Genomic DNA, 27,972 nt, shown 5'->3' on the forward strand with positions numbered 1-27,972 from the left:
AGAAGGACGAGGGGTGACATGATAGCAGTGTTCCAATATCTCAGGGGCTGCCACAAAAAAGAGGGAGTCAAGCTATTCTCCAAAGTGCCCAAAGGCAGGACAAGAAGCAACAGATGGAAACTAATCAAGGAGAGAAGCAACCTAGAACTAAGGAGAAACTTCCTGACCAGTGGAACAACCTGCCTCCAGAAGCTGTGAATGCTCCAACACTGGAAGTTTTTAAGAAGAGACTGGACAGCCATTTGTCTGAAATGGTATAGGGTTTCCTGCCTGAGCAGGGGGTTGGACTAGATGACCTCCAAGGTCCCTTCCAACTTTACTATTATGATTATGATTATGACCACAGCAAGGACCAACAGTAACGTTCTTCACTGCCAGATCGGGTTTCAACCGCCCTGAGACAAAAAGGTGTGACCACTGGTATGCATTCAGCCTTCAATAACCTGGGACAGGTCCACGGTTACCAAAGCAGCTCTCAACTTCTGAGCTGCCCCAGAATAAATGTCTCCAGAGACAGGTTGAATTTGCTGATTACCCGGCAATGAAGTCTAGCAAAAAGAGCAGGGATGATGCTGGGCAACAGAGAATGCAGTACAAGCAAGAGCAATCCCAAGTCTTCCTGGACCTAGAGCACAACTTGATCCAGAGGGTCTCCCTTCCAGTTATCTATGGGGCACATCTCTTAAGGGCAGACCCCCACATAGCAATAGCCATCCTGTCTCCTCTCCTCTGGACTCACATGTGATGCCTAACTTGAAATCCAGCTCGCACATCTTTGAAAGAGAATGGCACCCCCCACACAAGGCCTACCCTGATCTTCATTATACTGTATATATAATAATTTGGCTGCCTCATTTTGATTAAACAATGAATGAGAATAATTTATTACAAACTGACTTGGAATTCAGAAGCAACAGATGGAGCCTGGGGCTACCAAGGATCAGGTGACCTGGCCTAAGGATGAATACTGAAGGATGGACTGTGAAATTGCTCACAATGTTACTGAGTGCAACCCATTCTCAGATTCCTGTCTTGCTCTTGTCCTTAAAAAGGGGCAGTGAAGGTTTTGGATAAACTTTCAAGATCCTATACACTGACAACAATAAAACAGCAGTCCTAGAATCCCTCTGGTATCTGTTTTTTGACCCAGGCTATCTTGAGGGGCTGACATACAAAGACCTCAGTAAAAGATCAGGAGTCTAGTGGCACCTTTTCCGATTAACCAATTTAATTAAAAGTCACACACCTTTTAGTGCATTAGGATTTAAACTGTGGCAAGGTAACCTACTTCTGCACAGCTACACTTGCTTTCCCCTCCTTTATTTAAATCTATCTCAATCTAACCACTCTATGCATCTGCTAAAGTGGATTGCAGCTCATGATGCCTTTTAATAAAATGTCTTAGTGTGAAAAAGAACCACCTTCTCATATTTTTTTTTACTATCATAGATTAACATGGTTCTCCATTTACAAAGCCTCAAGTAAAATATCTTTAATACTAATTTTGGGAAAAATAGATAATCTTGAAAACTATCAGAGGAATTTCCCATCTCATTTTTGTGAATTCATTCAACAGGAAGAGTCCCTTTCAATAACATGAAACACTTCTTCCCAGCTTCCTTGTCACTTGATGTGTCATTTATTAGACTTATTACTTGTGTTTATTGTCCCTTCTGTTTCTTTTTCAACCTCCCAATCTCTTATGCTATACAGAACAGAACAGAACAGAATAGAATAGAATAGAGCTGGAAGGGACCTTGGAGGTCTTCTAGTCCAGCCCCCTGCTCAAGCAGGAGAACCTATACCCATGGGGGCGAACTTATGGCATGCGTGCCACAGGTGGCACGCAGAGCCCTCACTGTGGGCACATGCGCCGTTGCCCCAGTCCAAGCCCTTCAGCTGGGTTTTATAAAACCTCTTCGCTTTAGGCCTCCGCCGCCATGTGCAAAAAAAAAAAGTTTCAATCAATCAGTTTCAACTTCTCATGGGAAAAAAAAAGATCTCGCAAAGTTGGAATTGATTGATTGAACATTTAGTCCCACCCAATCTGCTGTTACCACCACAGCCATGCCCAACCAATGGACCACGCCCACCCAGTTGGCCACACCCACCTAATGGGCCATGCCCACCTGGCACCCGACGATACATAAGTGGGTTTTGGGTTGCGGTTTGGGCACTCGGTCTCTAAAAGGTTCGCCATTACTGACCTATACCATCTCATACAAGTGACTGTCTAGTCTCTTCTTAAAAATCTCCAGTGATGGAGCACCCACGATTTCTGGAGGCAAGCTGTTCCACTGGTTAATTGTCCTTGCTGTCAGGAAGTTTCTCCTTATTTCCAGGTTGCTTCTCTCTTAGTTCAGTTTCCAACAATTGTTTCATGTCCTTCCCTCTGGTGCTTTGGTGAATAATGTGCCTCCCCCTCTTCTTTGTGGCAGCCCCTCAAATACTGGAATACAGCTATGCCTCCCCTATTTCTTCTTTTCTTTAGAATAGCCAAACCCAAGTCCCGCAGCCGTTCTTCATACATTTTAGTCTCCAGGCCTTTGATTATCTTAGTTGCTCTTCTCTGAATTTTTACCAAACTCTCAACATCTTTTCTGTGATATGGTGACCAAAATTGGCTGCTGTATTCCAGGTATGGTCTTACTGGGTTCTATAAAACAGTACTAATACTTCATGTGATCTTGATTCTATGCCTCTGTTTAGACAACCCAGGATTATATTAACTTTTTTGGTTGCTGTTGCGCATTGCTGGCTCCTTGTCAAGTGATCGTCCACTAGGACTCTAAGGTCCCTCTCACAGTTACTGTTTTTAAGCCAGGTCTCGCCAAATCTGTATTTGTAACTTTGGTTTTTCCTGCTTAAATGTAAGACTTTGCTTTTCTCCACACTGAAACTCATTTTGTTGGATAGGGCCCATTGTTCAGGTTTGTCAAGATCTTTTTGGATCCTGAGTTTGTCTTCTGGGGTGTTGGCTACTCCTGTCAGTTTGATATTGTTGTGTAGTGGGTTCTGGAGAGCAGGAAGGACACCAGGCCAATGAGTACAGCATAACAGCTCTTTATTAGTGGAAGTGACCGTACTAGAGAATAGGGGCTACCTGCCCTCTTTATATACCTGGCCAGTACCTGGCCAGGTACTCAACCAACCAATTGGATTGAACCTCTGTTTCCCGCCGAAATTGCTTCCCACCAAAACAGTTACGGTTCAACACCTCCTGGTGGTGACTCTTATACAAGCTTTAGGTGTTCCAAATAAACCCTAATACATAACAGATATCATCTGCAAATTTGATATCAGTTCCCTCATCTAAGTCATTTATGAAGATATTGAAGAGTACTGGGCCTAAGATGGAACCTTGTGGTATCCCACTGCTTACTTCTCTCCATTTGGATGTAGTGCCATTGAGGACTACTCATTGAGTATGGTTTGCCAGCCAGTTACAGATCCATCTGGTGGTGATGTGTCTATTCCACCTTTTTCTAGCTTACCAAGGAGTAGGTTGTGGTCTACTCTATTAAATGCCTTACTGAAATCTAAGTATACTATGTCCACAGTATTTCACTGGTCTATCATTTGTGTGTGTGTGTGTGTGTTAAATATTTGTCAAGTCTTTTGAATACGCCTTGCTAATTAACTCTTTCTTTCCTGTTTGGCCTAACTCAAGGCTATCCACAGGATATAGTCACAACTTATGACAGCTCATTATTTATGTAAATTATTCAAATTGCTAATAAAGAATTTTAGGGAGGCTTTTATATATATATATATAAAATCAGGGGTCTCAAACTGACCACACCCACCCCAGCTCTGCAAAAGCAAAAACATCACAATACATTGCAATATGTCACATGACGTGATTGAGGTTGACACCCATGTTTTAAATAAATAAACAGTTGGGTATTTATTGCAATGCTCACCATTAGCAAGCGTTGAGTAATTCTTGCAATACCAGTATTGATTCAGTATTTTTTTAAAATGACATGTGGATCCGAAACATACTTGCTCATAATCTCCTAGTCAATTCTTGGCTGAAGTGAGATTGGAACCAGAGGTTTCCTGAATAATAACCTGACTAGTTAGCCACTAAATTTGTTCCATACATGACTTTCTAGACCAGGGGTGTCAAACTCAATTTCATTGAGGGCCGCATCAGCATTGCGGTTGCCCTCAGGGGGCCGGGTGGGTGTGGCTTGGGTGGGCGTGGCCTACTGGGTGGACATGGCTAGAGTGTGTATGGCCTACTGGGTGGGCATGGCCAGCTCTACATCGTTTGCATCAAGGGTGCCTATGGGGGCCTGGGCAGGAGTGGGACAGATCTGAGGATCTCTGACAGAAGGAGGGTCTCTGGGCCAGGGCCAAGGCAGTGGGGGGGCCGTTCCCTCACTGTTGCCAGGATGGCTTCACGGGCCGCATGAAACCACTTCGCGGGCCGGATCTGGCCCCCGGGCCTTGTGTTTGACATGTCTGTTCTAGACTCAGCTATAAGGGATTATTAAGGAAAACAAATCCAGCTAGAATTTTCCCTCTTTCTAATCTGGCTGACTTTGAGTTCAAGCATTCCATTTCACCATTTCCAGGCAACAAAGGTGTTTTTTTACTGTTGCACACTTTACAGTGACATCATCAGAATTTCCGCATATGATCCCAAAGCCAGGAAAAAAAACTGGTAGAAAATGAAACTCTGCTGTGCAGCATTTTTCTCCTATTCATCAGTACGTTCATGTCATTCTACATAAGTCTTTCTCTCTCCCCCCTTACCACTTCCTCCATATTCCAGTGTGCCAAACAAAACACAACAAAATCCAAGTAGTTCCATCAACTAACATAAGCTAGTGAAACAAAAGCAAACATATAAAAAAAGTTCAATGCATTTTTAAAAACCTTTTACATCACTTTTTTTTAAAATTAACTGATATATTGGAAGAATTATTTTGCAATCTTGATTTAAACTGGGTTTTATAATATACACTGAAAAATATTAGTGTATATTAGGGGATTCATCTATCCTATACTATTTTGTCTAGAGACAATATTGTATAGCATAGCACCTACAGTATTTGCAGACCATGAAGACACCGCCCTCCCCCCCACATGGGGGTTCTAACACTGGATAGCAAAATATTGAAATTTAGTAGAACAATTTTCCATACCTCTATTTTTAATGCAAAATAGGTATGCTAGGCCTCTACTAGACCTAATATCCATAATTTACCTCAGCAGAACAAAAAGAGGGCCAAAACGTTTGCCTTGCCTCATCTACTTCATCTCTGTCACGTCTTCTACTATCCTTAGAGACTGAAAGTAACTGGATGAAAATGCAAATTGGGGGCAGAAAAGTTCCCATGTTACACCCAACTGTACAGAATGTTCTTTTGTGTTGATTCAAAATTGTTGGTTTCTTTCATCAGAACTTGGGAAAACAGATTCAGCAACATTTATGGTCAATACAAGTAATTAGGAAGAATGTAAAAGTACATTAGCTTTCTCATGTAGAGCTACTGCAAACATCCAAGCCACCACTAGGTGGCAGCAAAGAGATGTAGAAAATTCTGGTTCTTTGCTGTCACCTAGTGGCTATAGAAAAAAAAGCCATTCACTAAAATGGGCTCATAATGAATATTCAGAAAGTAAATCTGCCAAAAGCTTAGCTAAATTAAGAACCATGTTTTCCCCTGAAGCAACAGTGGTCAAAGGGGATTAAGTAATACATTTTTCCTCTCAATTATGGGTTGATCTGCATTATTTATTGAGAGGAGAGGGGAAGATGAAGAGAAAGAATAAACAGAGGAGGGTATTGTGAAATAGAATTGTCTAATATTGGGATTATTATCCCAAGTAAACAAACTCACCTTGGATTTGTTTACCCACCTCAATGTGACTTATTTTCACCAATTTTAACTCATCGCTGTCAAATCCCTGAAGACTCCAATAGAAAGTCTTCTGCATTTTGAAATTGGTATGTGCTATGGTTAACAAGAGATAGGTATGGGTGATTATCAACCTCCTCACCATTGGCCTCCTCACCATTGATCTCCTCACCATTGGACATAATAGCCTGGTGTTCTGAGAGTTAGGATTTAGTAACTTCTGAAGTATTAAGGTCTGTAGCACAGTGCTGTACAACAGTAATAAAAGAATCCTGATATAAGCAGCCCCCTCTTCTTTATTTGACCAAAAGTGGAGGTGTCCTTCAGCTATTTCTACCAAGTGAACTAAAGTGGCTGGCCATAAGAAAGGAGCCATCTCAGTTGTGGGGCTCTGCCTATGGAAAGATTTTCCTAGGGGAAGTCACTTATTCTGCATATATAGGAATTTCTTTTCTTAACGTTCACTTTCTGTAGGGATAATGGCATTCATATTTTTTTTCATATTCCCCGGGTTGTCTATTGCAGGGCTTTTCAACCAGTGGTACAGATACCACCTGTGGTACATTGGCACCTAGCAGGTGGTACATGACCATCCTAGAAAAGTGGTAGCGGGGGAGGGGAATGAGCTGAACCGGTGGAAGCACGGCACAAGCCTGAGAGAGAGATGGCTGGAGCTGCAAGGCTGTCAAGCTCAGCGGAAGCGCCAGGATCAGCACTTCTTCGGGGCTGTCAGGGCTCAGCGGAAGGGCCAGGATCAGCGCCAGGCTCCAGCTGGAGCTCGGTACTTATCCTGGTGCTTCTGCTGAGCCCAGAAGCGCCGATCAGCTGGAATGTTGCAGCATCCCCAGGGTCTTGCGATTTACATTCAGTTGTTTGGCAACTGATTCATATTTATGATGGTCACAGTGTCCCAGGGTCATGTGAAGTGACCAAAACCTGCTGCCAATCCTCAACAGAAATGCTCACAACAATGAAAACCTTAGACAGGAGGAACAGCGCCGCCGGGCGGGCAGGCAGGTGTCTTGCTCGGCTGTGCCTTGTGGGGCACTTTTTTCAGTGCCATTGTAACTTCGAACAGTCACTAAGCGAACTGTTGTAAGTCGAGGGCCTTTTTTTTGGTCATCAAGTTTTTGACACCTTACTAGGTAACTGGCGGTACTCGGATGTTGCCATATCCTAAAACTGGTACAATGGGTGAAAAAGTTGAAAAGCCCTGGTCTATTGTTATATTTTACTGTTTGTATTCTTGCTGTCTGAGTGTTTTAATCACTCCGCTGATCTCAGAAGCTAAGGAGAGTTGGGCTTGGTTAATACTTGGTTAATACTTGGATGAGGTCCCACCTGGAAATTCCAGAGAAGTTGGTTAAATGAGGAAATCGAAAACAGAATTTCAGAATAGCATGGGCATACCATGCCAAAAAAAATATAACACATGGATGCAGGGCATCCATCCAGGGTTAAACTAGACTTGAGGGTATTTTTACCTTTAGTTTGTCTGCCAGGGAATTTTCTCTCTGAGTAGTTAATGTTTAATATATGCATTGCAACATCTGTGACATTCTGAAGAAACCAAAGAAGCTTAAATTCTTCACTAAATATGCCAGTAATTGAGGCTGCTTGGAAGTTACATCATCTTGAAAATATATCCCCTAATTTCAGATGTGTCAAGGTTAGTTCTGCTTTCTTGCCTGAGATTTATTTTATGGTATTTATTTAAAGGTTTTGAAGCTCCCAGTGGCTCATATTATTAGGTCAATCAGAGTAAGGTGTCATTAACATGAAACAATAAACTTTAAAGAGATGTGGGATGTCCCTTTAATTTGTGTCTTCCTTCTCTCGCTCACAGAGATGCTAGGAGGTGGAAACCATCATCCTTCTCTCCTGAAACTCAAATACTTTGGCTATCAAATGGGAAGAGAGGACTCATTGGAAAAGACCCTGATGTTGGGAAAGAGTGAAGGCAAAAGGAGAAAGGAACAGCAGAGGATGAGATGGTTAGACAGTGTCATCAAAGTGGTGGGCATGGGTTTGGGCAGAGTCTGGGAGACACTGGAAGACAGAGGGGCCAGACATGCTAGGGTCCATGGAGTTGTGAAGAGTCAGACATGACTTTGCGACTGAACAACAAAAACTTACAAATGGCTGCTTTCAAGGAAGAAGAGGTCTCCTCTTTGGTTTAAACCAGAGGTCCCCAACCTTTTGGGCACAAGAGACCAGTTCTGTGGAGAGAGGTTTTGCCTCAGACTGGAAGGTGCGTGGTTTTGTGTGCTACCTGCATCTTGAGGATTGGGCTTTGCTTGTTTGTGCGGGCCAGTTGCTGGCATGCCACAGCCTTGTACTGGTCCATGGACTGGGAGTTGGGGACTTCTGGTTTAAACAAAGTAATGAAAACTGCATATATAGAGTGGTAGGGCATTCTGTTGCCTCCTCTTTCCTCTTCCTTACTTCATTCCATTAACAACAATAACAACAACAACAACAACAACAACAGAAAGAAAGAAGAAAGAAGAAGAAGAAGAAGAAGAAGAAGAAGAAGAAGAAGAAGAAGAAGAAGAAGAAGAAGAAGAAGAAGAAGAAGAAGAAGAAGAAGAAGAAGAAGAAGAAGAAGAAGAAGGAGGAGGAAGGTACCTTGGAGGTCATCTAGTCCAATCCCCTGCTCAGGCAAGGAAACCCTATACCATTTCAGACAAATGGCTGTCCAGTCTCTTCTTAAAAACTTCCAGCGTTGGAGCATTCACAGCTTCTGGAGGCAGGTTATTCCACTGGTTAATTGTTCTAACTGTCAGGAAGTTTCTCCTTAGTTCTAGGTTGCTTCTCTCCTTGGTTAGTTTCCATCCGTTGCTTCTTGTCCTGCTTTCAGGTGCTTTGGAGAATAGCTTGACTCCCTCTTCTTTGTGGCAGCCCCTGAGATATTGGAACGCTGCTATCATGTCACCCCTCACCCTTCCCTTCATTAAACTACACATACCCAATTCCAGCAACCGTTCCTTATATGTTTTAGCCTCTAGTCCCCTAATCATCTTTGTTGCTCATGAACTACCAAAAGGTAAATACTAGCTGGACAAAGGAGCCATTTTGAACTGCATGCTGATGTCCAATGCATAGAGACCCTGATTGCTAGCACCTCCTTCCATTTGCCAAGCTATACAGGTAGTCCTCGACTTACGATTCTAATTGAGACTGGAATTTATTTATTTGTATCCTGCCTTTATTATGTTTACAAATAACTCAAGGGAGTGAACATATCCAACACACCTTCCTCCTCCTCCTATTTTCCAAACAACAACCCTGTCAGGTGGGTTGGGCTGAAAAAGAGTGAATGGCCCAAAGTCACCCAGGCAGCTTTCATGACTATGTCGGTACTTGAACTCATGATCTTCGACTTTCTTGCCTGGTGCCTTAGCCACCAGACTTATTGTAATTCCTCACCAGCCAATGGATCCGGCAGCTGAGTCTGAGGAATCAGAGGAGGAGGAGGAGGGGCCTGGAGTGACATTAGAGTCAGAGGAAGGCTCTGAGGAGCTCCAAGACTTACAGACGGACGAGGAGCCTGGCCCCTCTACTCTTGCTCAGGCTGAGGCACAGCTGTGCTGGGAGTCTGAGTTGGACAGTGATGAATCACAGCTGGGAGATATCCAGGATGCACGAAAACAACGGCAAGAAAAGAGAGTAGGACAGAGGAATAGCAGTGGGGCGGCTCCAAAGGCAAAGGAGAAGGCATTAGGAAGCCACACCTTGGGTGAATAATAAAAGGGGAGATGTGGGAGGTGCTGGTTGCCAAAGGCAACCGTTCGTGTTCAGGATCGAGTTTCTGTGAACTGTGTTTGTTTGCCTTGGACACTGACTCAGGTCTGTGAATAATAAAAGGGGATTGGTTTTTTCCTGCAGTTCCAGCCTGCTTGTTGGAAGAGGGGTTCCTCCTTGTGAGCATAAGGACTCACGTAGGCTGGGACAGAACAAGACTAAACTGGCTCTCACAGTCGCTAAGCAGCTCACCACATGATTGCACTCAAATTTATGATCTTTTTCTGGTGGTTGTTAAGTGAATCCACTGCTCATTAAGCAAGTGACCCAATGGTGACATTTTGCCAAAAATTGGAAGTAAATGCCAGAAACCTGTAAAATATGCTGAAAGTCATGGATACGCAACCATGGGACACTGCAAACAACTGTAAACGCAAATTGGTTGCCAAGCACCCAAAATTTGATCATATGACTGTTGAGGGGTGTAGCCATCAGAACTTCCAAAACCCAGGTTGGAAATAGCTCTGGGAAGGCCTATTGTAACTTCAAACAGTCGCTAAGCAACCAGTTATTAAGCACATTCTGCCTGTATGCAGCAGTAAAATCTCCAGGAGATTATGGAAGGGAGGCTTAGGGGCAAGGTTCAGATACAGGGAGTCCTCAACTTACAACAATTCCCTTAGTGACCATTCAAAGTTACAACGGCACTGAAAAAAGTGACATGATCATTTTTCACATTTACAACCATTGCAGCATCCCCATGGTCACATGATCAAAATTCAGACGCTTGGGAATTGACTCCCAATTATGACCACTGCAGTGTCCCAGGGTCATGTGATCCCCTTTGGTGACCTTCTGACAAGCAAAGCCAGCTTCACGTAACAACCGTGGTACTAATTTAACAACTGCAGCAATTTACTTAACCACCGTGGCAAGAAAGGTCATCAAATATATAAATTTAATAAAATAAATAATAAATAAAATGGAGCAAAATTCACTTAACCAACTTTTCATTTAGCAACAAACATTTTGGGCTCAGTTGTGGTCGTAAGTCAAGGACTGCTTGTAATTTAAGCAATCGAAACCCAACTTCTTTCAGTTCACTGGTTTTCATTCTTGTTCCCCATGTGGAGGACAAGTACATCCAGGAGTATGTTTTGCCATAGATTGCTAACTCCTTTCTTTTCCAACCTGTCCCTCTAGTAACCTGTATTGCACCGCATGACTCATTCAAATTCAGCTGCCGCACTTTGCCTTTCCAAACTCTTGTGAAATTGTTTGTGGTCATGATGACTTTCATGGAGCGCTCTCCTCGGTTCATTCCTTACCCTTCCGTTGTACCCCTGACCCATTAGCCAGGTCAACAGGCACGGAAGAGTGGTACAGGATGAAGAGGGAGTGGCTGTTTGATAACAAGCCACTTCCATCCTCTACCACGCCTGCCAAGAATGATCAGAGCTGGCAGGGAGTGGCCATGACCACTAGCACTTAGAAATACCCTGTGGAATAAGCAAAATAACTTAGGAATTATAAAAAAATGTTGACCCTAAAAAGTATGGCCACACAAAACAGAGGCAGTAAGGAGCCTGTAATGCTCTCACTGGTGACCAAAACCAGCAACCCACAGCTGGCCGAATTTGACTTCCACTTTAAATCTCCCTTCTCAGCAACATTAGATTAGCACTCTCAGGAAAACTTTTTAAAAAACAGTCCGGGTATACTTTCAAAAGAACACTAAGCCCACATATATAAGGAACCTGAATTATGGCTCAGTGGGTTAGGACGCTGAGCTTGTCGATCAGAAGGTCGGCAGTTTGGCGGGTTGAATCCCGAGTGCCGCGTAACAGAGTGAGCGCCTGTTACTCGTCCCAGCTTCTGCCAACCTAGCAGTTCGAAAGCACGTAAAAATGCAAGTAGAAAAATAGGGACCACTACGGTGGGAAGGTAACAGCGTTCCGTGCGCCTTTGGCGTCTAGTCATGCCGGCCACATGACCACGGAGACGTCCTCGGACAAGCGCTGGCTCTTCGGCTTTGAAACGGAGATGAGCACCGGCCCCTAGAGTCGGAAACGACTAGCACGCATGTGCGGGGGAACCTTTACCTTTACTTTACCTTTAAGGGCTTCGGAAAGTATCAGACTTTACACGGGGAAATGCTTTTGCAGAAGACAGGGGTCTGGTCTGTCTTGTAGCCAAAGTCAAAATGAGAACGGAGGACAAGATCCATCAACTGGAAGGGAGGAGGTGTCCAATCGATGCCAAGCAGATCCCAACAGGGATCTGTTCAGCAACCACATTGTACTTGATTGGGTCTACAACAAAATCTGTCTAGGCAGAAAAGAGAAAGCACTACATTAAACGTGGAACAAGCAGAAGACTATATAAGATGCCTCTCTTGTGGGCTGAGAATGAAGAAGGAGCAACATTATAAAAATATTGCATTTAAAAATAAATAGTGGGACATGTTTGGGCCAAAGTTAGAGGGTTGAGAGAAGTCCCCTGTTGCACCCTGCTATTGAAACATATGAGTCCAATGGAAGTTGCAATGATCGTTTTTGGCAAGACACTGACAGGGAATCCTATATTGAAAAGCACATCTAAGAGCCATATTGTAGTTGCTCTTTACTTTAAAAAAAGTAGCTACAATAACATTACTGGAAGCAAATAAGTCTTGGGAAGACTTTGAATTTGGGCCAGTAAGATAAAGAGGAAGGAAAGAAAGAAGAGAGGGTGGATAAGAATTACTAAATGTAATGGATTTCAAGATATATATTTTTTCTAGAATGGGAGTAACCACTGATAGGGTTACCAAAAATACTGAATTCTTTTTTTTTGTCACTGAATAATAGATAAATTTGAAAAACCTACACTCAGGATTAGATCTAACAGCAAGGAAGGAAGATACCGTACTTCTGAAAAGGATTTGCAGAAGTGCGGATACAAACACAAACACACACACACACACACACACACAGAGGGAGGTTTAAAAAACAGGATTATAGATACCAATAACACAATAAATTAGTGCAGTACTGAGATATACAAGGTATAAAGGTAAAGGTAAAGGTTCCCCCGCACATGCAAGCTAGTCGTTTCCAACTCTAGGGGCCGGTGCTCATCTCCGTTTCAAAGCCGAAGAGCCAACGCTTGTCTGAGGACGTCTCCGTGGTCATGTGGCCGGCATGACTAGACGCCAAAGGCGCACGGAACGCTGTTACCTTCCCTATTTTTCTACTTGCATTTTGACGTGCTTTCAAACTGCTAGGTTGGCAGAAGCTGGGACGAGTAACAGGCGCTCACTCTGTTATGCGGCACTCGGGATTCGACCCGCCAAACTGCCGACCTTCTGATCGACAAGCTCAGCGTCCTAACCCACTGAGCCACCACAATAGGGTAAGACAAATAGAATTTCTTGAAAAGGACCATAGCTGGGCTAGCTGGATGGACCCCAAAAGAGCAATCTACTCTGTTCATTTGCAACATAAATCCAACGTATATAGCAAAAATTCATGCCTGCAACTTAGGCATCAAAGTGATAAAATGGCTGAAAAAAATGTTGTGTTGAAGGTCTCAATTTGTTATGTATGCAAATATTTTATTTATTACTTATGAAAATAACTTTAAGGAGGAGTTCAAACATCAAAGGAAATATGCACTTAAAGTCAGTGGTGGGATTCAGCCGGTTCGGACCACTTCAGGAGAACCAGTACCTAATTTTTTGTTGCCCAGGCCCAGAATGGACTTCCGGAAGCAGCATCCACACAGAGAACCAGTTGTTCACATATTTGAATCCCACCATTGCTTAAAGTGTATATTCCTGCTGCCCAAAAATCAGCATTCTAAACAAAAATATACCGGTAGATATATTGAATCAACTGAGGGAGGCCCAAGGCAGGGGCATCTGAAATGACAAAATGGCAGGGGTGTCCACAGGTAATCAAAGCCCTAACCCCTTTTAAAGTGTGCTGCAAGAATTGCATGCATCCAAGTAGAGGGCAGGGCATTACAGGTAGTCCTTGATTTACAACAGTTTATTTAGTGACCTTTCAAAGTTACAACAGCACTGAAAAAGTGACACGACTGTTTTTTACACTTATGACATTTGCAGTGTCCCCATGGTTACATGATCAAACCTCAGACGCTTAGCAACTGACTCATACTTATGATAGTTGCAGTGTTCTCGGGTCATGTGATCACCTTTTCAACCTTCTGACAAGCAAAGTCAATGGAGAAGCAATGGCTCATTTAACAACCGTGGCAAGAAAATGGGGTAAAACTTGCTTAACTAATGTCTCGCTTAGCAACAGAATTTTTGGGTTAGATTGTGGTCATAAGTTGAGGACTACCTGTAATCAGCCAGCTGCACCCTTAGTTTATTAAAATATACATAGACCAGGGATAGGGAACCTTGGCTCTTTTATAACTTGTGCACTTCAATACCCAGAATTCTTGAACCAGCCATGCTGACTCAGGAATTCTGGGAGTTGAAGTCCACAAGTCATAAAAGAGCCAAGGTTCCCTACCCCGACATAGAATAAAGATAGAGAAGTTACAAAGTATACACAGCTGTTCAATAAGAATAAAAACCCTATTCATGCCTACTCTAGATGTACGTGAGGAAACAATCAAGTCCAAAAGCCGCTAGTGACTGCCCCTGTTCTGAAGCCAGTGACTGTCACTGTGGATGTGTTCAACCTGGAGAAGGACTGGTCCCATTTACAAAAAGAAGACTACTAAGATTCCAAGTTTCAAGTCTCGGCTTTCAAAACGGAGCCAACATGTTATAAAACAGGAAGTATAATTTATAATAATCTATGGCAGGTGTTGCAGGCATTGAGCGAGACGGAAGGTTCAAAACAGCAACAGGCTTTATTGAAGGTCAGAACATAACAGAAGCAAAATAGGAGCTGCTGTGTAGCTATTTATATGGTTGGCCGATAGGCGGCGACCAATAGGTTTAAAGGAGAGATTTCCCACCCAAAGACCTATTTAGCTGGCTGGAGACAACCAGTCTAGGCCGGCCCAGCAACCGTTACAACATACACGTGAACTTAAGCACTTAGCAGTTGAACTAAGCATTTAGCAAGCAGTACAACATAAGCAGAGGGTCTTGGAGGGTCTTCGTGCTCATTCGGAGCATCGGGGGGTTGCTGGAATCTCCTGGTCTACCGGTTCGCCTGCCGCGCTATGGTAGACCCGGGCTCTGTGGTTTGGTGGAGTCAAAACAACTCGAGTCCCTTTGGCTGGCCTGTCCTGGTTGGCCCAACCCAAAGTTTAATGGTGCCGCAAAGTCGGCAGGGCTGCTGCTGGGTGTCGGATGACTGTCCGGCCCCTGTGGCCCAGTTGGGGGAAGCGCTTTTACAGCCCCAGCCCCGTTCTCTTTTGCACAAAACGTCTCAGAGTGTACAAACTGCTCTGCTGGATGTGAGGTTGTGGACTCCAGGTCTGGTCCCCTTGGGAGTCCTGAGCCAACGACTGCTTCGTTTGTCACCAGCGCAACTGATCGACATGTCGGTGAATGACTCGCCCATCTTCCAGGACCACTTCGTAGGAGAGTGGTCCTGACACTTTAACACTTTTCGCTGGCACCCACAACTGCCCTTGCCCGTAGCTCCGGGTCCTAACCCAGTCCCCCTCCTGTAAATTCCTAGGGGCCTTTTGACGTTTTGTGTTGGAGGCTACTCTATCGGGGTGCAGTCTGTTCAATGTTATTATTAGTCTCTTGCCCCAGCACAGCTCTGCGGGGCTCTTGCCTGTAGCCATGCAAGGCGTTGTATGCTGGCATAAAAAGAAGTCGGCCAGCCTGTGGTGCCAGTCCCCTGTACTAATGCATTTAAGGGACTCCTTGGTTGTGCGAACCATCCATTCTGCTTGCCCGTTCGACGACGGGTGAAAGGGAGCAGGCCGGATGCATCATAGAAAAACTGTGCCCACCCCATTGCCGGTAATGGTAAAAAAAGTCGTGATACATCATGACACGTCACGTGACATTGCAAGTTTGACACCCCTGATCTATGACATTTTAAAAGGTACCTTGTTCCTTCAGTGCCTCATTTTCTTCCTTGTGCCACAAATATAAGTTTTTGACAAGCTCCACTCTCTACATTTAATTCCCATCTCACAGTTCTCAGATATGGTGTATTTGCAGCAAGTCTACAAACTGTTGTGAATTGTCTGAAATGGCTAATTATGGGCAGGCTGTGAATCAACCCTTAAAATAGAAAGCAGAAGATTTCACTCATCCTTGATCTAGGCATGCATGCAAAAACAAGTCTACTAATTCCAAGTTACTTTCCATTTTATAAGCTATCGTATTTTGGGAACTTCCCAAATCATTTCAGAAGTACAGGGAATTTCCTGTCATGCTTGTTGACTGGAGTTAATTCTGTTGCCCTTGAACTCCACAGCGAGAGCCTTTACCCCTGCCAAGTTAATGTGGTCCCAATCATTCCTTGTCATAAGTCATAAAATGAGGCAAAACTCACTTAACAAATATCTCACTTAACAACAAGTTTGAAACAACAAACAACAAAATTGAACCCAAAACAAATTGAGGATTACCCCTATATTTTTAAAGCAGAGATTGGCCAGTAGATTCCTATTTAGACTCACTGAATTCCATCCCCCAACCTTTATGCCTTTATCCCTTACACATAATTATGGCACAACCATGCTGAAGCCATATCTTTCCTCTGCCATTCCCCATGAAGTTCCCTTTAACTCATCCCCAGTCTATAAATGAGACAGGCTAAAGCTGCTACCCTAATTGCACTGGCATTCAAGTATTCTTTTCCCCATTATTTTGATACTACCATAGACATCACAAACTGTACGCTATTTTACACAGCATCTAGGAAGGAAGACAGAAGACTGCAGTGATTTGAAACAAAAGACTTTCCTCCACTCTTGAGCTGAAATAGCATCTATTACCTTGCAGTCAGCAGAAAACTACACTGGCATATGAAGTCCCCACTGACAAACCTTATCCAGTTATTGGAACAATTTAGAATAGCTTGGAAAGTGGCGTTCATGACAGATTTCTTCTCAAGGAAAAATAAATGCTAAAGGTTCCCCCGCGCATGCGTGCTAGTCGTTTCCGACTCTAGGGGCCGGTGCTCATCTCCGTTTCAAAGCCGAAGAGCCAGCGCTTGTCCGAGGACGTCTCCGTGGTCATGTGGCCGGCATGACTAGACGCCAAAGGCGCACGGACCGCTGTTACCTTCCCACCGGAGTGGTCCCTATTTTTCTACTTGCATTTTTACGTGCTTTCGAACTGCTAGGTTGGCAGAAGCTGGGACGAGTAACAGGCGCTCACTCTGTTATGCGGCACTCGGGGTTCGACCCGCCAAACTGCCAACCTTCTGATCGACAAGCTCAGCGTCCCAACCCACTGAGCCACCGTTTAGATTTAGAATAGCTTGGAAAGTGGCGTTCATGACAGATTTCTTCTCAAGGAAAAATAAATGCTAGTTGAGTAATATTACAGCCACCACGAATTCTCTCATGGACTTGCTGGCAGTACACAACCGAAATTTGTTCCCAAAGAGATTCATAGCGGAAATCTCATCAATCCCTACCTCCAAACTATATTTGTAGAAGTGTGAGGATTGCCTACTCAAATTTCAGCATTAGCAGAGGATCAGAGAGTCCAGAAACCAAGGTAATATTGAACCATGTTATTTATAACTGCTATTGCCTACTAGTTTACCTTCCTTCCTCAGAGAATGTTGACTACCTCCTACTCTTTGCTTTCAGCTAGGTAACAAAGCCATGCGTTGCCTCTTATACATATTTGACTTTCAGCTACATCATAATACAGAAGGTTATGGCAGATTTCTGGAAGAACTCATGTTCTCCACACATTAGTAGCATTCACATGGATGAAGAGGAAGGCCAGGCTATTACATGGTTCATAATGAAAGGATACACACTTGCTATCCAACTTTGGGAACTGAAGGAGAGCTGTGGTTCTTAGCTTTAGTAAATGCACAGCTTTTACCTATTGTTGACAGGATGTGCATGGACACCCACTGTGTGGAGGGATACAATTCTCTGGAAGTGGAATATTATTCTCAGACAGTTCTGCCTGGCCATAATACGTCAGAGGCTGCTGGTTTATCACTGGATTAGGTCAGCACTGTGCAACATGGCCTGTGACTATGATTCAGCTTTAAGAACCAAGCAGTATATCTTGGTTTCTAACAAGTGGAATTTGATCCAAGCAACTTTTTCACAACCTGCTCAGATTTTGACTTGCTTGTTGCAATGAACTTGTTGCATTTAGGTTTAAGAGGCCTGAATTAAATTCATTAATGTACTTCAGGTAACCAGTAACTCTCGGGTAATAATTTTCCTTATGTGAGTATTATGAAAGCAAAACAACAGAAATGTGAATATGCCATTCAGGATCAAGACATTGTCAAACTTGAGAATACAAAAGCAAAAATGTATGAGAAGAGGATATGAGAAGAGACTACAATTTGATGTGTTAATACACATGATCTTCACACTAACTGAATCTCAGATGTCTGAGTAATAAAAAAAGGATCTGAAATTCTACAGCTTAATTTGTACCAAACTACAGTAAAATATGGCCTGCAGCCTTGTTTTTTTTATATCACACTTACAATACAAAGTCCCAGAATTCCCTTTGAAAAACACTGCTGTGTAGGATCAGAGAACTGGCACCAAAGGATCTTATCTTTGATGCATCTCTTTCTCCCCTTTCTCTGTCAGCCATGGGAAGAGCAGCAAGGAGAGAGAAGACCTGATTTCCTCACTTCTCTTGCCAGGGTGTGCAAGAGAGGGGAAGGATAGAGGAAAAGCATGTATTTTGAGTGTCAGTTGGATTGAAGAGCACTGAACACATAAGGTAAAGGTAAAGGTTCCCCTGCACATGCGTGCTAGTCGTTTCCGACTCTAGGGGCTGGTGCTCATCTCCGTTTCAAAGCCGAAGAGCCAGCACTTGTCTGAGGACATCTCCGTGGTCATGTGGCCGGCATGACTAGACGCCAAAGGCGCACGGAACGCTGTTACCTTCCCACCGTAGCGGTCCCTATTTTTCTACTTGCATTTTTACGTGCTTTCGAACTGCTAGGTTGGCACAAGCTGGGACGAGTAACAGGCGCTCGCTCTGTTACGCGGCGCTTGGGATTCAACCCCCCAAACTGCCGACCTTCTGATCGACAAGCTCAGCGTCCTAACCCACTGAGCCACCGCATATATTCAGCTGTCCTCAGTGGACACATGTCAAAAAATCACCTCACACAAACCTTTGGAACAGGAAGCAGTTGCACCCTGGAGGGTGGCACTGACAAGCTGCTTCCCTCCCACTTCCCTTCCCCCAACAGTTCTCCAACTGGGGAAGATCTCTGGATAGGAGACCTGGTGCCCAAAGAGCTGCTAGACCACACCACCACCACCACAACAAAATTACCTTGCCATCCTTCCCAGGCCCTAATAACGTGGAGATCTGCTGCCAGATCTGGCCCAGTTTGCAAAAATAAGTTGGGAGCAGGGAGTCACTTTGGCAGAGCGGGAGAGTCCTGACTAATCAAACGCCCATGAAAAAAAGTAGGGGGGGGCAGTGTATGCTCACGGCAGCCTTCGGTGACCCCGAAAACAGGGCAGGGGGTCCTTCTCCCACGCCTTACCTTACTTGGGGGCTACGTGCTGCAGCCCATTCGAATGGGCTGTGTTTGGTGTGGAGCACACACACACAAACACACACAGAGACACACTGCGTTCTTTAGAAATGGATCACGCGAAAACACGAGGTGGGCCAAGAGTACGCCGAAGAGCTCGTGTTCCGTCCAGGTGTTTCTGAAAGGTTTGTCAAGGCTTCTTCCGAGGCCGGGAGGGAGCGGGAAGAAGTCTTAGTCACCCATTGCTTTATTGAAAGAATCGACCTATTGTCACGGAGGGAGGGACGGCTATAATTCTGCGTGTTCTGCGGAAAAACAAACACGGGGAAGCCCTTATCAGTGATAAGTCGCCTCCCAGCTGACGATTGACTCCCGTGGCAAAGATGACCCGACCAGGTAAGAACGGAGGTGGGGAAAAAATATTCTGACTCAGCTTCCCCCTCGAATTGCCGGTCATTGAGCCAGATTCTTCTGATTGGCTGATCGGCGCTCAACTCTACGTTTCATTGGCTACCCACCTTCCCCATAAGGACTCTCTTGCCCGCCCGCTGTATTAATTTAGCCGGCGGGTGGGGACGCTGGGATTTTGCTGCAAGTCGCCAGCGCCGGTCTTGTAGCTGCTGCCCACCCGCTTCGTTTACCGTCGCCATGAGGGAGAGAAGGACTCCTCAGCCAGCAGTGGCCCGCTGCAAGTTGGTTCTGGTGGGGGATGTACATTGCGGCAAGACGGCCATGCTTCAGGTGCTGGCCAAAGACTGCTACCCGGAGGTAAGAGGAAAAGCCGGGCTCCTCTGCCATTGCGGGAGGGCGAAAGAGTTCTCTGGCGCTTCCCAGCGGCTTTGGCACCCGCGCTCTCTTTTGCCTCTCTTCTCGTTTCGCGGGGAATTGGATCCGATCCTCACGCGGGAGACCGCGGAGGGGCTTCTTGCCACGCGGCTTTCTCTCCAGTCAGAGAGATCAACTCCGCTCCGATGCCGTCACGTGGCTTCCAGCCCTTCTCTGGGGCTCTGGTTTTACCTAACCCCGGTCTCTTGCAAAAAGCATCGCTTTCCGCCTCGGCGCAGATTTCCGCGCCCCTTGTAGCTTTCCTGGAGTACTTTGCGCGCGAAGGGTCTCTGTTGCTTCGGGGCGGTTTTGCGGGCTGCACTGCCGTTTCATGTTTTTCAGCCTGTCGGTATTCCCTCCCTCTCTTGCAACCGGCTCGAGTTGCAGAGCTGTTCCCCGATTATCTCTGCTGCTGCTTGGTGGTGATTACGGTTTCGGGCTGTGTGCAAGTCCTGCGCAGGAGCTGACCCCCATCTCCATTTCTGCTCACGTATTCCCTTTTGGGGCTAGGAAAGCCATTTTAGCAAAGCCCCCTCTTCTTGTTCCAACAAAGGCACATGCAATATAAAGGCTGGTGAGTTCACCCGGTGACTCTTCTCTGTCTTCCCCTTTATTGTAGACCTATGTGCCCACTGTTTTTGAGAACTACACAGCATGCCTGGAAACGGAGGAGCAACGGGTGGAGCTCAGTCTGTGGGACACATCTGGTAAGGCATCTCTTTCCTTCTGTGCTTGGCTGCTGCTCTGGACCAACCAAAATCCTCTCCTCGTGCTGCAATGGAGTGGTCTAACTGCATGACTAGCTTGTGTAGGACCTATTAGCTGGCCAAGAGATAGCAATACTGAAAATCATTTGCTATGGATACTGCTTGGTGTATGAAATGAGAAGGAGGTCTTGTCTCGTTTCCAGTGGAGGTAGAAGACTTTTTAGTCGATTTAGTTTTGAGGTCATGAAGACCATACTGCAGGTGGAAGGTGCTTTCTGTCATAACTAGGAAGGAACAATAACGTGGCCGGGCGATGGGTAGTTCTAAGCCAAGTCAGAATGTACATGTCTATTTCAAAGCTTTAGCACAAAGAGAGAGTGTCTTTTGCACATTGTAGTGTTGCAGTCTTGGAATGGAAGGAGACATTTTTGCATCTACTACATGCAGAAACAAATCTGTCTCCTTAAGGGTTTGTATTGGGGTGTGGGTGTGATGGGGAACTAGAAGAGATTGGCAAGAGTAAGATTTTTTTAGGGCTTGCATCTTGACCAAATACCCCAGGGAAGTGGCTCTAAACATTTATTTTGAGATTTCAAACCTTGCCTAGAGACTTCCTCTAGCTCCTTAAATAAGATGCTCTGGTATCCCAGGCTTTAAAGTAAAAATGCAGCAGTCCTACCCCTTCTACCGCTCACACCTGCTTTTTGCCCAGTCCTTCTGATAAATCCTTTGAAGGCTGCTGAGCCCTCTTCCTTCTGTTTTCTCCATCCCTTCATTTCTTCTCTCTTGGAATTTGGGAGGGGGGGAAGTTGATTTGCCCATTGTTTAGGCACATTGAGGAAGAATCCCGGGGCAAGGGGGGTTCAGTGGATTCTGCAAGGGAAATCAAGAGGGGAAAGCAATCCTTTACAATAAGGGGCTCTTGAAAGTATTGTACGGATGGTGGAGGAGGTGCCAAGTAGAGAGTTCTCCTAGCAACTAGGAATGGGCATCATCCCCTCTTTTGAAGGGGACTGTAAGTGGGGGACCCTGGCTATTTGGATCCCCTTGTTACCATGGTGATCGTGCTGGTGCAGGGAACCAGGGGCTGATTGCTATTCCAGGCACGAAGTGTCTGGGCTGCAGAAACATTTTGGATGCTGCGGTTCCTGGGGGGGGGGGGAGAGAATAGCCTGTGTATATTATTCATCTCTTCTCCTCCACTTTGCAGCCATCCTATAATACACTGCCGTAGTCCATTCTATGTTCCTGTACGCATGGCATGCCTGGAACATGCACAACTCATTTTTCTCCATGTTTAATGAGAAATGTTACTAGGCAACTCCATTCTTCCCTATAAGCTGCATACCCTCCTCATAAATCTCAATAAATGGAAAAGCCTCTACCCCCTTTTCACATTCAGTATTGCTTACCTGACAGGTGTGAAAGAGGAAATGGCCTTTGTTATGTAAAACATGGTTGAATATTTCCTGAGGATATTAAGGATGGGAATGAGTAAGCAAAGCCCTGCAGATTTGGTTCCTGTTACTTTTTCCGTGTTAGTCCTTTTTTGGGGGGTGGGGGGAGGGGTGTTGTTAAAAACACAAAACCTGGCAGTGCATTAGGCAGTTCTATTATCTGGCACTAGAGCAAGCAACTTTTTTTCTCAACGATATTGGCAAAGGGGAAGAGGGGATGTGTTGAGTCGCTTCATGGCTTTTCTTGCTGCTTCTCATAGGATCCCCGTACTATGACAACGTGCGCCCCCTATGCTACAGTGACTCAGATGCTGTCCTGCTCTGCTTTGATGTTAGTCGCCCTGAGACCATGGATAGTGCAATGAAGAAGGTAAGGGAAATGTTAGTGACTTTGAGGTGCTGAGGAGGAGAAGCTACATCGCCAAATGTAGGATGGACCAGGACAACGAAGTACCTTCAGTACTTCTAAACCCTACTTTAAGAGCCTTGGTGGAGCAGTGGGCTAATGCCTCCTTAAGTAACACCAGCTGCCTGCAATTAGTGCAGGTTCGCATCCCACCAGGCTCAAGGTTGACTCAGCCTTCCATCCTTCCGAGGTAGGTAAAATGAGGACCCAGATTGTTGGGGGCAATAAGCTGACTTTGTAATAATGCCGCTGGGGGGGGGGGCGAAAGCCCTAATAAGCAGGCATATACATAAGAATGAAGGCTATTGCTAAGCACATTGATATGTGCTTTAGATTGTAAGCCGCCCTGAGTCTTCGGAGAAGGGCGGGATATAAATGGGATTTTAAAAAATGCATGTTTAAAGCTGGGCAATACTTAGAGCAATAGCAATAAGCAATAATGTCTGCGGCATTTACCTTTTTAATAGAATCTAGCAGGGCAGAACCTGCCAATGTTTCAGCAGCCTGGGGTGCTAGTATAAGGCACCAACTCTGTAAGTGGGGTCTCAAGACCTCTTGGGGTCCACAAGTCCCTTTCAGGGGATCCATGGAGTCGAATCAGAGCCTTGGTGGAGCAGTGGGCTAATGCCTCCTTAAGTAACACCAGCTGCCTGCAATTAGTGCAGGTTCGAGTCCCACCAGGCTCAAGGTTGACTCAGCCTTCCATCCTTCCGAGGTAGGTAAAATGAGGACCCAGATTGTTGGGGGCAATTAAGCTGACTTTGTAATAATGCCGCTTGGGGTGTGTGTGAAAGCCCTAATAAGCAGGCATATACATAGAATGAAGGCTACTGCTAAGCTTGTAAGCCGCCCTGAGTTTTCGGAGAAGGGCGGGATATAAATGGAATTAAAATAAAAATAAAATAAATAAATAAATGTAATTTACCTTCAGTAGCTTTAAATACAGTTCCTATAATTGCTCACTTTGTAATGGCATCATTTTGCTTTTTTTTTGCCACAGAATAAATTTCATTGTGGTAGCAAGCATTTTGAATCCTCTGGAACTGGTATGTAGGCCTCTAAAAAGATTGCAGGAAGAACTGCATGTCATATTTTGAGAAGAAAATTCTACATTTTTTTAAAAAAATGTGCCTCACTGTAAACAATATCATAACTAAGTATCAGACTCTGAAGTTTTCCTGCTAGGTACTTTCAGTGCCACATTTGTAAGAAATGTCACCATAGGTTTCTCTCCCCACTAGAAGAATGGGTTTGTGTTCAGTGCAACTCAGTTCAGAATTAGAACTGCTGAGATCAAGGAACCTAAAGTGATTTCATCTGCGTACATTTGAAAGGATCTTAATATTTCACACAGGCAGGGCTTTTTTTCTCATAGAACACTCAGAACGGAGTTCCAGCACCTTTTTGGGATGGAACCTTGTAGGGTAGGCAAGGCGGGTTGTATGCAGTGTGTGAGTTCCGGCACCTTTTTCTTTTACAAAAAAAGCACTGACCATAGGACATTTGATATTTTAAAAAGCCTGCATTCATTGTGGCAAAAGGGAGAATGCTGGCACCCAATTGTTTAATTTATTTATTTATTTATTTATTTTTGGGACTTATATGCCTCCCTATCTCCCGAAGGACTCAGGGCGGCTAACAACAATAAAAAAACAATACAAAAATTAAAAAAAGAATTAAATAACAGCCCCAAAATAAATTAACTACACAGTTAAAAATTAAAACATATTTAAAAACCCACCATCAATCCAGGTCAGCCTGATGGAAAAAGAAAGTTTTGAGGTCGCGGCAAAAGGACCGGAGGTCCGGGGCCATCCGAAGCTCAAGGGGGAGTTGGTTCCAAAGGGGTGGTGCTCCCACAGAGAAGGCCCTCCCCCTGGGGGTCGCCAGCCGACATTGTCTGGCCGACGGCACCCTGAGGAGGCCCTCTCTGTGTGAGCGCACTGGGCGATGGGAAGTCGTCCCCGGTAGCAGACGGTCCTGCAAATATCCCGGGCCTAAGCCATGTAGGGCTTTAAAGGTAAATACCAGCACCTTAAATCTCGCCCGGAAGACAACTGGTAGCCAATGCAGCTCACGCAGGAGGGGTGTAATATGGGAGTATCGGGATGCTCCCATCACTACCCACGCGGCCGCATTACTTTGCTTTATGATGTATTTTTTAAAAACTGGGCCTGGATAGAAGGACATTGCAATGACGAAGTAGGGCAGTTTCTCTATCAAGATGTGCTTTTAAAACTTGTATTAAATGACTTTAACGTTTCTTCACTGTGCTCTTTCTTTCCAGTGGAAGACTGAAATCTTGGACTATTGCCACAATACCCGTGTGCTGCTGATAGGATGCAAGACAGACCTGCGTACTGACCTCAGCACCCTGATGGAGTTGTCCCACCAAAAGCAAGCCCCAGTCTCTTATGAACAGGTGAGGCAATGCAGGATGCTGATGCTGGGTCTGGATATCTATTGCAATTCTTTCTTTCAACCCAGACCCTCCCTAGAGTGTCAGGCTTCCTCATTTTCAAACTTGCTCTAGTTTACCTTTTTTTTCTTTCCTTCTAAGATGATTAAAATAGTATCAGGAATGCTAGATTTAGACTTGCGTATGCTAATGAGCTTGTCATCTTTCTCCTTCAAGTATTGCTGTGTTGTTGAAACTGCCTGGAATGAAGCATTACTTCTAAAAGAATATAAGACCTCTGCTGGATCGCAATTCCTGCAAAGTCACATACTTGAGATGGGTTGCCATGTAAAATCTAAATCCATAAAATTAGTCCAGTGATGATGATTCTAGGTCAGAGGTAGAAACATGGTTATACCCCCGTAGATAGGGCTCGCAACTTGGGTGTCCTCCTTGATTCACAGCTCAATTTTGAAGATCATATAGGAGCTGTGACTAGGGGGGCTTTTGCCCAGGTTCGCCTGGTGCGCCAGTTGCAGCCCTATTTGGACCGGGACGCCCTATGCACAGTCACTCATGCGCTCGTGACCTCTCGGATAGACTACTGCAATGCTCTCTACATGGGGCTGCCCTTGAATGCCACTCGGAGGCTCCAGGTGGTGCAGAATGCAGCCGCGCGAGTTGTGATGGGGGTCTCCCGATACTCCCATGTAACACCTCTGCTCCGCGAGCTGCATTGGCTTCCAGTTGTCTTCCGAGTGAGATTCAAGGTGCTGGTGATGACCTATAAAGCCCTAAATGGCATGGGTCCGGGTTATTTACGGGAGCACCTCTTGCCGGCGTTAACTTCCCATCGCCCAGTGCGCTCCCACAGAGAGGGCCTCCTCAGGGTGCCGTCGGTCAGGGAATGTCGACTGGCGGCTCCCAGGGGGAGAGCATTCTCTGTGGGCGCGCCTGCCCTCTGGAATCAGCTCCCTGTTGAGCTTTGGATGGCTCCCGACCTTCGCTCATTTCGCCGCAACCTGAAGACTTGGTTGTTTGAACAGGCCGGCCTGGACTGAGGGATTGGATTTTAGAGTTATATTTTAAAAATTTTAAATTTTAGAATGTATTTATTACTTAGGGCTATTGATTTAATCTTATTTTAATTTTTATATCTTGTGTGTTGTTAGTGTTTTTTGCCCTGTACACCGCCCCGAGTCCTTGGAGAGGGGCGGTATATAAATCTAATAAAATAAAAATAAAATAAAAATACTCTAAAAGGTTTTGGACCAGTAGTTTTACTAAAATTAATCAGGAAAACTGATAACTGAAAGCCATGGTAGGGCAGTGGTTAGGATGCAGTATTGCAGGTTAATTCTGCTGACTGGCTGGCTCAAGGTCGACTCAGCCTTCCGTCCTTCCGAGGTCGGTAAAATGAGGATCCAGATTGCTGGGGGCAATTTGATGACTCTGTAAACTGCTCAGAGAGGGCTGTAAAGCACTGTGGAGCAGTCTATAAAACTAAGTGCTGTAGCTATTATGAGAACTGTAGTCTAAAATCCTAGACTTCTATTCTATACTGTATTGCATCAGCGTTTTTGGCTAGTGTTGATTTGTGGAAGGAACTTTAAAAGACCCCTGACTGAGCAAGAAAAATGCTCTTTTCATAGAAAGCGAAAGGTCATTTTACTTGGTCAGCTCCAGAAGGATGAGGGTAAAAGACCAGTCCTCATGGGGACCCCTTATTGGTCCACGGCCCCTGAAGACCCTACCATGAGACCGATGGATATGCTGCAACAGCCCTAAAGGGAGTCCTAATGCCTCCTTTCCTTTCCAGGGTTGTTCTGTAGCTAAGCAGCTGGGAGCAGAAAATTACCTGGAGTGCTCTGCCTTCACCTCAGAGAAGAGCGTCCACGGCATCTTCCGGACAGTGGCGTCCCTCTGCCTCACCAAGCCTGGCCTCCCAGGGGCCCCCAAGAGCCCTGCCCGAAGTTTTCCCAAGAGACTTCTCCGTCTTCCCAGCCGGTCAGAGCTGATTTCTTCCACTTTTAAGAAGGAGAAAGCCAAAAGTTGTTCTGTCATGTGAAGGCCCGGCTGCAGAGGGTGGCGATGGAGCCGCTGTGGACTCAGGGCCTCCAGGTGGCCCCTCCAGGGTGGGATTCAGGGAATGGATTGCCTTTTCCAAGCCAGAGCTGGAAAGTTAAGAAGGATTCAGTTTCCCTCTCTTCCCATTTTGAGCAGACCTGCCATCCAGGGAGGAGGGGGAAACAGCAAAACGTAGCTGGACGGCTTGAATGAAGATTGGCGCAAGACTTGCCTGCTCTGCAAGGTCTTGAGGCTTGGCACAGCAACATCTTGGACAGTAGCAGCTCTGGGGACTATTGTGCATATTAGAAGGAACTGAAAAAGAATCGCCACCACCACTATCCTGCCTTGCCGATGCACAGTTAATATCTTCCTTTGGCCCTAGGTCATCACATCCATCTGCTGCTTGTCAATTGCCTGTTGGATGCGGACTAAGTGCAAGCACCTCTCCTTTCTCCCTCTATGCCAACACGTGAACCCCTCTCTGTATCTGGGTGCCCAGGCTTCCTTCCTTGTGGAGATCAAAGCTAGGGCTGGGAGAAGAGAATGACCTTCTATTGATCTTATATGTGTGTTGAAAGAAAGAAAATAGGGGGGGGGGGCGGGGGAGTCTGTGAAATGTTCAGTGTTATTAAAAGAGAACTTATTTATTAATGAAAATATGCAGATTAACGGTCTTATTGAAAGGGCTTTTTCTTTGTCACCACCTCTCTTCTGCTCTCCCCATGATAGACGGAACAAAGACAAACTATTTTACAAAACTTCAAATGTGATTCTGGCAGGGGTGGGGTTGGTTCCTCTTCTAGCTTCAGGTCAAAGTCTTAAAGTCATCTTTAGCACTTCCAGATGAC

The 27,972-nt window shown here is 45.1% G+C and overlaps 1 protein-coding gene across 1 annotated transcript; it reads left to right on the forward strand.

Moving 5' to 3' along the window:
• Positions 1-19,833: 19,833 nt before the first annotated feature.
• RND1 (Rho family GTPase 1) lies at positions 19,834-27,767 on the forward strand. The gene is made up of 5 exons (XM_081315758.1): positions 19,834-20,029; positions 20,706-20,793; positions 22,511-22,620; positions 24,944-25,078; positions 26,874-27,767. The coding sequence occupies exons 1-5, from the start codon at positions 19,910-19,912 to the stop codon at positions 27,120-27,122; spliced, it is 702 nt and encodes a 233-aa protein (XP_081171884.1). The 5' UTR covers positions 19,834-19,909; the 3' UTR covers positions 27,123-27,767.
• The last annotated feature ends 205 nt before the right edge of the window (positions 27,768-27,972 follow it).

Source organism: Vipera berus (genome assembly GCF_964194415.1).
Source record: "Vipera berus genome assembly, chromosome: 2".
Taxonomy (NCBI): Eukaryota; Metazoa; Chordata; class Lepidosauria; order Squamata; family Viperidae; genus Vipera; species Vipera berus.

Coding starts and splice junctions, on each gene's coding strand:
- RND1 (XM_081315758.1), top strand. CDS start 19,910: ATGAGGGAGAGAAGGACTCCTCAGCCAGCAGTGGCCCGCTGCAAGTTG. Junction 22,621..24,943: donor TGGATAGTGCAATGAAGAAG/GTAAGGGAAATG, acceptor CTTTCTTTCCAG/TGGAAGACTGAAATCTTGGA. Junction 25,079..26,873: donor CCCCAGTCTCTTATGAACAG/GTGAGGCAATGC, acceptor TTTCCTTTCCAG/GGTTGTTCTGTAGCTAAGCA.